This window comes from Hypanus sabinus, chromosome 13 (assembly GCF_030144855.1).
Source record: "Hypanus sabinus isolate sHypSab1 chromosome 13, sHypSab1.hap1, whole genome shotgun sequence".
Lineage (NCBI taxonomy): Eukaryota > Metazoa > Chordata > Chondrichthyes > Myliobatiformes > Dasyatidae > Hypanus > Hypanus sabinus.
The window spans coordinates 60,324,449-60,336,560 of NC_082718.1; the positions used below are offsets into that span (position 1 = coordinate 60,324,449).

Below are 12,112 nucleotides of genomic sequence, written 5' to 3' on the forward strand. Positions count from 1 at the left end.
TCCACTCAATGGATGCTTTTTTAGTTTTTCACACCATTCTCTGTAAACTCTAGAGACGGTTGTGTGTGAAAGTTTCTAAGGTACTCAAGCCACTCCGGAAGCACCAACGGCCAATCCACCGTCAAAGTCACTTCTGCATTCTGATGGTCGGTCCGAACAACAACTGGACCTCTTCACCATGTCGGCATGCTTTTATGCACTGAGTTGCTGCCGCATGATTGGCTGATTGGATATTTGCATTAATGTCCCAGGTGTACCTAATAAAGCAGCCACTGAGTGTACTTATCTCTCAACAAATATAAAAGAATTCTCATTTTGTTTCTCACATTATCTTCATTGAAATAATTCTATTGGATGGAAAGTCCTCTGGGATGTCTAAACAGTGTGAAAGAATCTCAGTAGTTCTTTCTTCTTATAGGTATCAGATTTAAATGAAACTCTCTGGTTCTGTTGGCTGCGTAAGTCTAGGAAAGACAACCTCTGGCCCTGCCAAACGTGTGAGATTGACCATCCTGAAACCCCCGGTTTGTGTGGATGCTGTGTGATTTGTTACCGTTACAAATCCATACCACGAAGTAACAGACAGCACACCGCATACAGTTAAACAATTGAGCTTTATCTAACTTAATTTAACTAAAGGGTTAGTAAAGAAAAAGCAAAAAAAGGGCCCATTTTAATGAAACAGTCTAAAGCGCACAAGTTGGAGCTCACCATTTCCCCTTCACTGATCCTCCTTCGATCTCCCCGGGCTTCATCGAATCAAAGAGACCTCCCCTAAATCCGGACATCCCCATTGGATGGCACACATCACTTATATTCAACAGTAACCCAAACAAGCAGCTTACACAGGGAACCGAAAAGCATGACAGAGAAAAAATATGAACCATGTGAATCAGGGAATTACATAAAATTATTCAATTCTTAATTACAGCACTAGGAAAAGGGCAAATTCTGCTAACTCTCATCCCATCAAGATATCACAAAACAACTTATGGCCATTGAAGTGCATCTGAAGCTCACTGACTATTGTAGGGAACCTGGGTCTTAACTCTCACAAGTAGCAAAGTTACATCTGAATCAGCACCAACATCATCAGAAAGATTAATTTTGATAAGTGAGTATTTGTCACACTGTCCCAATATTTCTAAATTGCAACAAGTTGTGGCAGGGCTTGTTTTTCTAGTTTAGGTATACTGTAAGTCTCGCCTCTCCCTCTCTCAGATAAGAATGGAGACAAACTGAGATGGTGTTTCAAACTGTTGAGATGTGATAGTAAAGATATTTAATCATTTTCACAATCTGTCTGTTTAATAACCAGAGTGCAAGAATGAGTTTCATTGCCAGAAACATTAGTTTTGGTGTTATAATTAGTTATAAATATATTCAGCTTTTTGAGCTCTGTCTGCTTGATCCATGCTTCAGATCCATTAATCTGCTCCATCTTTCTCACAAAATCTGACTCTCTTGATTTTTTGACATCTTCATTTGAATCCTATATCCATGTGTAAGCTGCTTCTGATTTCACTTTTAAATGTCCCGAATTGTTATCTTAGACCATAAGACCATGAGACCATGAGCCATAGGAGCAGAATTAGGCCATTCAGCCCATCTAGTCTACCCTGCTGTTCCATCATGGCTAATTTATTATCCCTCTCAACCCCATTCTCCTGCCTTTTTCCCATAACTTTTAATGCCTTAACTAATCAAAAACCTATCAGCCACCATTTAAAATATAACCAATGATTTAGCCTCCACAGCTGTCTGTGTTGATAAATTTCACAGATTCACGACCCTCGAACTAGAGAAATTCCTCTTCATTTCTGTTCTAAATTGATGTCCCTCAATTCTGATGCTGTCCCCTCTTAGTCATATACTCCCACTCTGTCTAGGCCTTTCAATATTCGGTTAAGTTTCAATGAGGTACCACTGCCCCCTTCCCCATTCATCTAAATCAGTGAGTACAGGCACGGAGTGATCAAACACTCCTCATAAGTTAACCCTTTCATTCCTGGAATCACTTGTGAACCTCCTCTGGACACTCTCCAATGACAGCACAACTCTTCATAGATAGAGGACTCAAAACTGCTGACAATACTCCAAGTGCATTCTGACCAATATCTTATAAAGCCTCAGCATCACACCCTTCCTCTTATATTCTAGAGAAGATGATACAAAATACTTACTAAGTGCATCTACCATTTCTTTGTCCCCATTACTACACCTCCAGCATCATTGTCCAGCAGTCCAATGTCCATTCTTGCCTTTTACTGTACATATCAGATAAAAATTCTGATATCCTCTTTTAAGATATTGGCTTCATACTTCATTGTTTTCTCTCCTTGTGGCTTTTTAATTGCCTTCTGTTGGTTTTTAAAAGCTTTCCAATCCTGCTGCTCTCTCATGCCTCAGTAATTCCGTTTACTCCACTGTAATGCTGATAGATTTCACTTTAACTCTGCTTCTCAAGCTGCAGGGTGAATGTTATCATATTAGCTGTAAATGTTCATATTGCTTTGATTTGCAAAACCTGATAGACAATTTGTTTCTGTTTAGAAGGTGTACGACATGATTAACTTTCAGTAGCTCAGGTGGGCTGGGGACAGAAACGGATTGCAAAATAACAAACAGCTGAACTCAGTTCGGCGAGAGAAGGGAGCATTCGGAGTAGTGGGCGGTTTCATTGCATCAAAAATAGGCAAAGAAGAGACGAACGAAAAGGATAAGTGGCACAATCGGTCATTGTGTAACCGATACCTTGCTTCCTGTTAGTGACACGGAAAAAGCAGAAATATTGCAAAGCAGATAGTTAAGTGGGTCATTTGAACGGTGACGCTGATAGAGTTGCCTCAACGTGAGTTCATAACCAGTACAAAGGTCTAGTAGTTGCTGTTTGTCGCAGATGAGCAGCAGAGCGTTGCCAAGTGAACTGGCGGCGGACTCCATCTCCTGTTACTGCCCCTTTCGCCCAGTCCCCTCCCTCTCTCTCCTGGCTCCACCCGCAGCCCAGTCTCGGACTCGCCGCCGCTTCCCCCTCGTCCGAGATTCTCTGCTGCGAGCCCGAGCCGGAATCAGGAGCGGCAGTCGGATCGAGGTTTGTGGATCTTACCGATTTGTATAAAAGTGTTTTAAAATTGTCAAAACGATTAGGCTACGAAATGCTAGATAATCTGTGTTTTATGCTTAATCTCTGTCATTTGTGGTTTTGTTCAGGGTCAGGGTAAAGAGCGGGGTTTACCAGCCAGTTTAAACAGATACTTAGTTGGCTGGAGCTAGTCTGAGCACTGCTCCCCCAAACCATCCACGGAGCCACCCCTGCTGTGTCACAGGGCTGCGGCACCGATCTCCACTCCAGCCTATTGAGTAGTGGTCCTCACAGTGCAGGTGAGGGACACCGAGTTCGCTCAGGCGTCCGGGACAGCGCTTACCTACCCACAACATCACTGTCACGATAACTGACCATCATCACGCTTTCAAAGTTTATTTATTGTCAGAGTACATGTACGTAACCATCTACAACCCTGAGATTCATTTTCTTGCAGCAATTCCCAATAAATCCAATAAGCATGGTAGAGTCACTGATCGGTCGCTCCGACAAGGACAGCCGCAGTGCAAAAGACAACAAACTGTGAAAATGCAGAAAGAAAGAAAATAAATTCATAAACTAACACATAAATATCGAGAACATGAGACGAAGAGTCATTGAGAGTGAATCCCTAGATTGTGGGAACAGTTAATGACGGGACATGTGACCCTCCTCTGGTTCAAGAGCCTGAGGTTTGAGGGATTGAACCTCTCCCTGAACCCGGGGCTGCAGGTCCGGAGGCTCCTGTGCCCTATTCCCGATGGCAGCAGCGAGAAGAGAGCGTGTCCTGGGTGGTAGGGTCCCTGATGGTGGATGCTACAGTGCTTTGCGTCGATGTGCTAGAAGCACACAGGAAAGGCCTTGTGAATTATTCCATTGTTGTGTCCATTTTCATTTTCTACCGATTGTTTTCTTGAGCTAAACATGTTTGTAGGCTGATTTTATTTTAGAAACATTGAATCTTTTTGCAAGAAGGATCATGCAAGAAGATTTAATGTTATCACTATGATGTCTGCCATCACTTACTGCTTTTGGGCTAGTTCTGAAGTGGAGTGGTTCCTGTTGTAAACAAAAGGTCCGGAGTGGAACTTAGATAAGTTCAGCTTCAGCATTTTATCTGCATAAAGCACAGCCAACTGACCGCCAAACAGCTCCTATTCTTTGGACACCCGTACTGTATGTATCTTCTTGAGCAGGTAGTGTCACAATGTGAATGCAGCCTCCGTGATGGAGCACACGTGCCTTGGGCTGTCCTATGACCTGGATTTGCACTGACTGCTCTCCTCACAGCCTTGGCAGCCCTTCCAGGCAGTTTGGAAATGCACGCTCTGGTGTTGTGGCATTTGATGCTCCCTGTAGGCCGATGTAAAAACTCCAGAGATCCAAAGATTGGCTTTATTTGTCACATGTACACAGCAAAATACATCATTCCTATCAATGACCAACACAGTCCGAGGACTGTGCCGGGGCCATGTCAGCATAGCCTGCCTGTGCTTACTAAACCTAACCCGTATCTGGAATCTGGAAGCACCCAGAGAAAACCCATGTGGTCACTGGGAGAATGTACAAACTCCTTACAGACAGCAGTGGGAATTGAACAATAATCGCTGGAGATGTACTGGTGTTGCACTAGCTGCTACACTATTGTGCTGCAGGAATGGTGGAAGATGAGGTCCCACGAAGCAAAAGAGAGCGGGGTGGGTGGATTTGAAATTGTCTCGGATGTAGGTAGCCAAGGGTGGAGGCTGAAGATTGTTATCAGTGTGGAGGTTGGTAACTTGTGCCACAAGGGCCGGTGTTGGGACCCTTGTTGTTTGTTATTTCTGTACAACATCTGGATACAAATGCACAAGGCCTGCTCAGCAAGTTTGCAAAGGTCACAAAATGAGGTGTCATCGTTGATAACCAAGGAGGTTATCCTTGAAGTGGGCTGAGGACTGGCAAGTGGATTTTAATACAGATAAGTGTGAGGTAACGCGTTTTGGAAAATCAAACCAAAGCAGGACGTGTCCTGTAAATAGTAGAGCACCATAAAGCATACTGGAACAGAGACTTTGAAGTGTAAGAGCATAGCTTGTTGAAAGTAGCATCATGGGTAGACAGGGGCATTTAGCACACTGTCCTTCGTCAGTCACAGCACTGAGTACGGGATCTGGGCCTCAATGCCCCCTTGTGCAATTGGATCCTGGATTTCCTCACTTGTAGACCTCAGTCAGTTCAGATTGACAAAAACATCTCCTCACAATCTCCATCAGTACAGGATCAGCACAGGGATGTGTACTTAGCCCCCGCTCAACTCGCTTTACACCTATCAAAGGTGGTGATGAATCGGCATACAGGAGAGAGACTGAAAACTTGGCTGAGTGGTGTAATAACAACAACCTCTCACTCAATGTAAATAAGACCAAAGAACTGATTGCAGGCTTCAGGAGAGGGAAACCAGAGGTCCATGAGCCAGTAATTATCAGAGGTGGAGAGGGTCAGTAACTTTAAATTCCTGGGTATCAGTATCTCAGAGGACCAGTCCTGGACCCCTCATATGAATATAATTGTGAAGAAAGCACGACAGTGCCTCTACTTCCTCAGGAGTCTGCCAAGGTTTGGCATTGAAAACCTTGGCAAATTTCTATAGGTGTGTGGTGGAAAGTGTGCTGACTGGCTGCATTACGGCCTGGTATGGGAACACCAATGCCTTTGAGCAGAAAATCCTACAAAAGGTAATGACCTCAGCCCAGTCCATCACGGGTAATTCCCTCCCAACTATTGAGCACATCTACATAAAATATCGGCATAGGAAAGCAGCATCCATCATCAAAGATCCTCACCACCCAGGCCGTGCTCTTTTCTTGCTGCTGCCATCAGGTACAGGAGCCCCAGGACTCACACCACCAGGTCCATGAACAGTTTCTATCCCTCAACCATCAGGCTCTTGAACAAAAGGGGATAACTATGCTCATCTAAGGACTCATTTAAAGATTCTCTTGTATTGTTATTTAAAACCTGTTATTTATTGCTATATATTTATATCTGTATTTGCACAGTTCATTTAGTTTATAGTTCATAATGTTTACAGTTGTTGTGCTATGGATTTGCTAGGTATGCCCACAGAAAAAAGAATTTCAGGGTTGTGTGTAGTGACACGAATGTACTCTGATAATACATTTTTGAACTTTGAACTTTGATATTATGTAGTAGTTGTACAAATTTTTGGTGAGACCACATTTGGAGTACTGTATACAGTTTTGGTCACCCTGTTATAGGAATATATGCGGTTAAACTGGAAAAAGTGCAGAAAAGATTTAGAAGGATATTGCCAGGACTAAAGAGCCCAAGTTACAGGGAGACAGTAAAAGGCTATGTCTTCATTCCTTGGAACACAGGAGAATGAAGCATATTTAAAATTAAGATTATGAGATGCAGTAGATAAGGTGGACAGTAACAGTCTTCCCCAGGGCAAAAAAGTCCAAAGCTAGGGAGCATAGATTTAGGGTGAGAGGGGAAAAAATTAAAAGGGACAAGAGGGTCAACTTTTTTCACACAGTGGAAGGTGAGTAGATCGAATGAGCTGCCTGAAGAAGAGGTGGAAGGCTGGATTTGAAGCTACGTGTACTAGTTTCTAGGACACAAAGATTAATGTTTACAGTCAAACGCGGGAGAAAAATCTCAGTGATGAAAGAAGTATCTGTGACCAGGTCTAGTCATCATGTTTGTCAAGTTTTGATTTTCAAGTTTATTGTCCTGGGCATACGTATGCTGGGTATAAATGCCATAAAATTTGATTTTTGCAAATGTAGCACAGTAAATTACAAACATAACAACATAAGTTGCATCAAGCTAAATTAACATAAATTATGCATGCATGACAGAATATCAGAAGTAAATGAAGGAACATTAGTGCAAGTTGAGGGAAATATAATTTGAGGTAGAATCGGGGCTTTTCATGTTATTTTGAGAACCTGATGCCAGTGAAGGAGAAACAGTTTTTGAACCATGAGGTGTGGGTCTTCTGGCTCCTATAGCTCCTGCTGAGGGAAGCAATGAGAAGATCCTGATGGTGGCAATGAGGAGGTCCTGATGGTGGCAATGAGGAGGTCCTGATGGTGGCAATGAGGAGGTCCTGATGGTGGCAATGAGGAGGTCCTGATGGTGGCAATGAGGAGGTCCTGATGGTGGCAATGAGGAGGTCCTGATGGTGGCAATGAGGAGGTCCTGATGGTGGCAATGAGGAGGTCCTGATGGTGGCAATGAGGAGGTCCTGATGGTGGCAATGAGGAGGTCCTGATGGTGGCAATGAGGAGGTCCTGATGGTGGCAATGAGGAGGTCCTGATGGTGGCAATGAGGAGGTCCTGATGGTGGCAATGAGGAGGTCCTGATGGTGGGGATCTTAAATGATGGATATTATCTTCATCAGTCATTGCCTGCTGTAGATGTCCTTGCTGGTGGGAAGAGTTATACCTTAATGGAACAGGCTGAGACCACTTCTTGTGGTCCTGTACATTAGAGTTCCTGTACCAATATGTGATGCAACTGGTCAGAAAGCTTCCAAATGTACATCTGTAAACATTTGTCAGAGTCTCTGATGACAGGCCAAATCAATTTAAACTTCTGTGCTAGTCTGCCATCTTCATGGTTGCATCTGTGTTTTGGGCTTGGATAGATCCTCTGAGTTGTTGACATCCTATCCACCGTAAGCCCTTCGATGAGGACAGGTGCATATTTGCCTGACTTCACCTTCCTAAAGTCCACAGTTACTTCCTTAAACATTCATTGTCATTTCGGGACCTATTGACTTTTCTCATTCACCTCCTCATCACCAAGCGTGATTCTGCCAACACCAATATCACCAGCAAATTTGTGGATGTCTTTGGAGCTCTGCTTAGTTGCAGAATAATAGATATAGAGAAAGTAGAGCCTACAGCCCAGAGGTGCACCAGTATTGATGGTCAGTGACGATGAGATGATTGTCATTTGCATATGTATATACAAATAGAATGAAAAACTTGATTGCAGCAGCATTACAGACTCAATATTCATAAGGAAAACATAAATTATATAAGCAAGAGCACAATTTGAACAGAAGGCCAAAATCTCTTATAGTGCTGGGTGATCAAGCTCTCTTCTGAGGAGATACAGGAATCTGAAGAACAGCTTCTTCCACTCTGCCATCAGATTTCTCAATGGATCATGACCTCATGAACACTTCCTCAGTACTTTTGCTCTCCTTTGCACTACTTATTTAATTTTAATATTTTTATCATGATTTATAGTATATTTTATGTATTGCACTGTACTGCTGCTGCAATCAACGAATTTCATGACATACATCAATAATAATAAACCTGATTCTGATATTGGTGCTACATCAAGGAAGTGATTAGAGTTGTGCAGGTTGGTTCAAGAACTATATGGCTGAAAGGAAGTAGCTCTTCTTCAAGCTGTTAGTGTGGGACTTCAGGCTTCTTTACCAAGGACAAACTATAATCTTTATATTGACTGAGGAGCTGGTGGACTGTTAATATGCTGTCAATATGTGGCATACACACATCTCAGGGACTGGAGCAGTTCTGAAGCACCTTCTGGCAATTAAATGCTGGCTGAGCCTGCAAAGTCCACATCATTTGAATAAATATTGTAAAAAAAAAATCATTGTAACCTAGAACAGTTTATGAACATAAACTATGACAGAATATGATTTTTTGCCTCAGTTGAATTCTGTATTTGGATCCTTCAATGTTGAAACCATTATGTGAGTGGTTATATAGCCAGGGTTACACAAGATTGTCATTAGGCAATCAACTATTTAATAACTATTAAAGTATTTAATAACTTGGAATGTAATCTGCACCATCTCTATCGCCATGAGCTTAAAGCTGTAGCACTCTGAGAGGTGTTTGGGAACTTTGAGTTTATATGGTAAAGTAAAAAGGCTATTTGCTGTTCAGATCCATGAGAGAGATATAGAATTGATTGTCAGTCAAAATTACCCTTTTCTCACCTTTGATCATTTGTTTAGGTGCTGTTCTATTTAATTGGCACCAGGCTCTTTAGAGAAAAGCTATTTAATGTCTCTTTAAATATACTGAAGTGAAAGCTGTACTTGGATGGCCAAACATCCCACGCGGTTGTTCATTAGGGAATGGCTCTTAATCTAAAGTGATAAATTTAGACTGGCCTTTGCATCAGTAAGTAATCACATTTGGTTTGACTTTATAATTTTGCATTTGACCATAGCAGTAACTAGTGCCTGTAGTTGTTGGAAAGCTTTTGGAATGTCAAAAAAGTAAGTCATTCTCTAGAATTCTTTGCTTATGTAGTCATTATGTCAGAATTGAATCAGGTTTATTATCACCGGCATGTGTTGTAAAATTTGTTATGTAGCCCTATGGGCCACCTATTTCAGTAATCTGTGATTTTCATGATGCTGGCGTTGGGAGACCCAGCAGTGAATGTCAGTAAGAGTGAAAATGCACTCTATTTTATTTACGCTTCTCCTTATTATCTTAAACTTCAGTCAAATCACAGTAGCTTAAATTCCGAAGAGGATAGCTAGTTTTGATGATCCCTCCTTGCATTCTAATGCTTGCTGCACTCAGTTTCAAATCAAATATCCTTCCTATGGTGTGATGCCCAATAGTTGTTCATGGTACACCAGAACTATACTACGGTACTCCATCCACTAGATCAGGGGTGGGCAAACTTTTTGACTTGAGGGCCACAAAGGGTTCTAAAATTTGACAGGGGGGCCGGACCAGGAGCAGATGGACGGAGTGTTTTGGTAATACACCTCATAAGAGAAAATAAAATATCATGGGATATGTAGAAAACATGTGCTTTAATTTCAATTGAAAATGAACAAATGCATTACAACAAAATATCTGTCTTAGAAGTCCCATGGTATTTATTGAAATGACTTTTAAAACACTGAAAATTAAATGAATAAAATACAGCTTTTTTTAATAGTAACAATTATTATTTTAAAGCACTGAAAATTCTGTTATCCTTCAAGATATTATCATCATCACTCTCCTCCTGACTGTCTTTATTTCAAAAACGGTAGGAGATGCAGGTCTACTTGTCCTGCTCCTTCTTATTCAATTGTCCCATATGCCAAAACTCAACAATGACCCGCACAATGACAGAACAGTGAGAGCGTGCCAGTATGCGGAGCTCTGTGCTCGCAAATCCCCGCAGGCTATCTCCCTTAGCCGGAACGCTGGCTAATTATGAGCCGGTTTGGATGTGCCAGGAAATGGGTCGCCACAAGGTCACAAAGTAAAGCGCAAATGTGGAGTAATACGCTGCACCTCAACAAAGGTCAATGTATATAGAGTGCGTCATCTATTGGGGAAAACGCCAGAATTGCGGGGAAAAACGTTAACAAGGTTTATTAATGTAATTTCATCAAGTTCTGCGGGCCGGATTAAAAAGCTTAACGGGCCGCATATGGCCCGCGGGCCACCGTTTGCCCATGCCTGCACTAGATAGAAGGATTACCTCTCAGTAAGAAACTGGAGTTAGTTTCTATTTTTGACATTTTTGTGAACCCCAGCCATAAATAATTCCTCTTCCTCATCACCCAAAGTCTCTGAGCATCTTCTGATTTGGCATTTCCTGCTTTCAGTTTCCCACTACTTAGGAAGCACCATGTCTGTGACATTTTTAGGTTGAAAATGGATAATCTCATAATCACATAGGTTCAGATCCACTGACCGCAATTTTTCCCTGCTTGCTCTGTCTGCTAAAACCCCTTTTATAACTTTGTTTCCCTTCACAAATATTTACAGTTCTGTCTCATTTAGCATTATTAATGAACTTGGATGTGTGGCCCCTTTTCCCATCATACCATTTATAAACGTGGTTACGATGCATCCTGCCAAGCAGTGAAAGGCAGCTAACGATGTTCCTTTCTCCATAGATGCTGTCTGACCTTCTGAGCACCTCCAACATGTTTTCTATAGTGATAGGTCTGTAAACTGAGTACTTGCTTTTAACCTTCCTTCTGTATGTTTACTCTGTTGTCTTCAATTTTTAAATCTAATATTTATTAATGACATAAGAGCCTATTGAGTCTGTCTATGTTGGCTTTCTGGGCAACTCCATCAGATCCATTCTCCCACATTTTCTCTTAAGTTATTCACTCTCACCTTCCCATAAACTTCCCCTGAATCACCAACCACCCTCCTACCTTGGGAGTAATTTACACTGATTTATTAGTGACCTATTAACCTGCATGACATTGCAACCCACAGAGGAAACCCACGTGGTCATAGAAGAACGTGAGAACTCCACAACGACAGCATAGGTCAGGACTGAATCGGGCTGCTGGAGCTGTCAGGCACCACCACAGAGCCATCCACCCCTTTCTTTTATCTTCATTTTTATTTAACATTGCCTGCTGGACGTCCTCTGCTGCCTACCTCAATCACCTATTCAAGATATTGTGTCAGGTTAGTCAGCTTGATCCGCAAACCCTAGGCCAACCATGCTGAGCAGCAGGAACTTCTCAAAGTATTCTGTCACTTTAGTTGAAGGATCTAGTTGTGAGGCAGACTGAAAATCTGGCTGAGTGGTGCCACAGCAACAACCTCTCACTTGACATCAGCACAATCAAAGAGCTGATTGTTGACCACAGAAGGAAGAAAGCAGAGGTCCATAAGCCAATCGTCAATTGAGGAACGGAGGTGGAGAGGGTCAGTAACTTTAAATTCCTTGGCATCAACATATCCTGGGACCAGCGCATAAGTCTCATCACAAAGAAAGCACAAGAATGCCTCTACATTGCATAGATTTGGCATGAGACCAAAACCGTGACAAACTTCTGTGAATGCATAGTGGAGCATATCCTAACTGGTTGCATCATGGCCTACTATGGAAACGCCAATTCTCTGGACAGAAAAGTCTTTAGAAAGTGGTGGATACAGCCTAGTCCATCACAGGCAAAGCACCTCCTCCCCCCCCCCCACCCATCCATCATTTACACGGAGCATTGCCATCAAGGACTCCCACCATCCACATCATGCTCTCTCCTC

At 42.3% G+C, this 12,112-nt stretch overlaps 1 protein-coding gene across 3 annotated transcripts in view; it reads left to right on the forward strand.

The window, feature by feature from the left end:
- Positions 1-2,884: 2,884 nt before the first annotated feature.
- plekhg7 (pleckstrin homology domain containing, family G (with RhoGef domain) member 7) overlaps positions 2,885-12,112 on the forward strand; it is a 98,144-nt gene continuing 88,916 nt past the window's right edge. For 2 of the 3 annotated variants that reach the window (XR_009515388.1, XM_059987730.1), the window contains exon 1: positions 2,973-3,091. Coding sequence is in view for 1 of the 3 variants with exons in the window: in XM_059987731.1 (XP_059843714.1) it covers positions 2,900-3,091 (192 nt within the window). In the remaining 2 variants the exon portion in view is untranslated. Of the gene's footprint in view, positions 3,092-12,112 lie in introns of all 3 variants that reach the window. The other variant, XM_059987731.1, reaches the window with a different exon arrangement.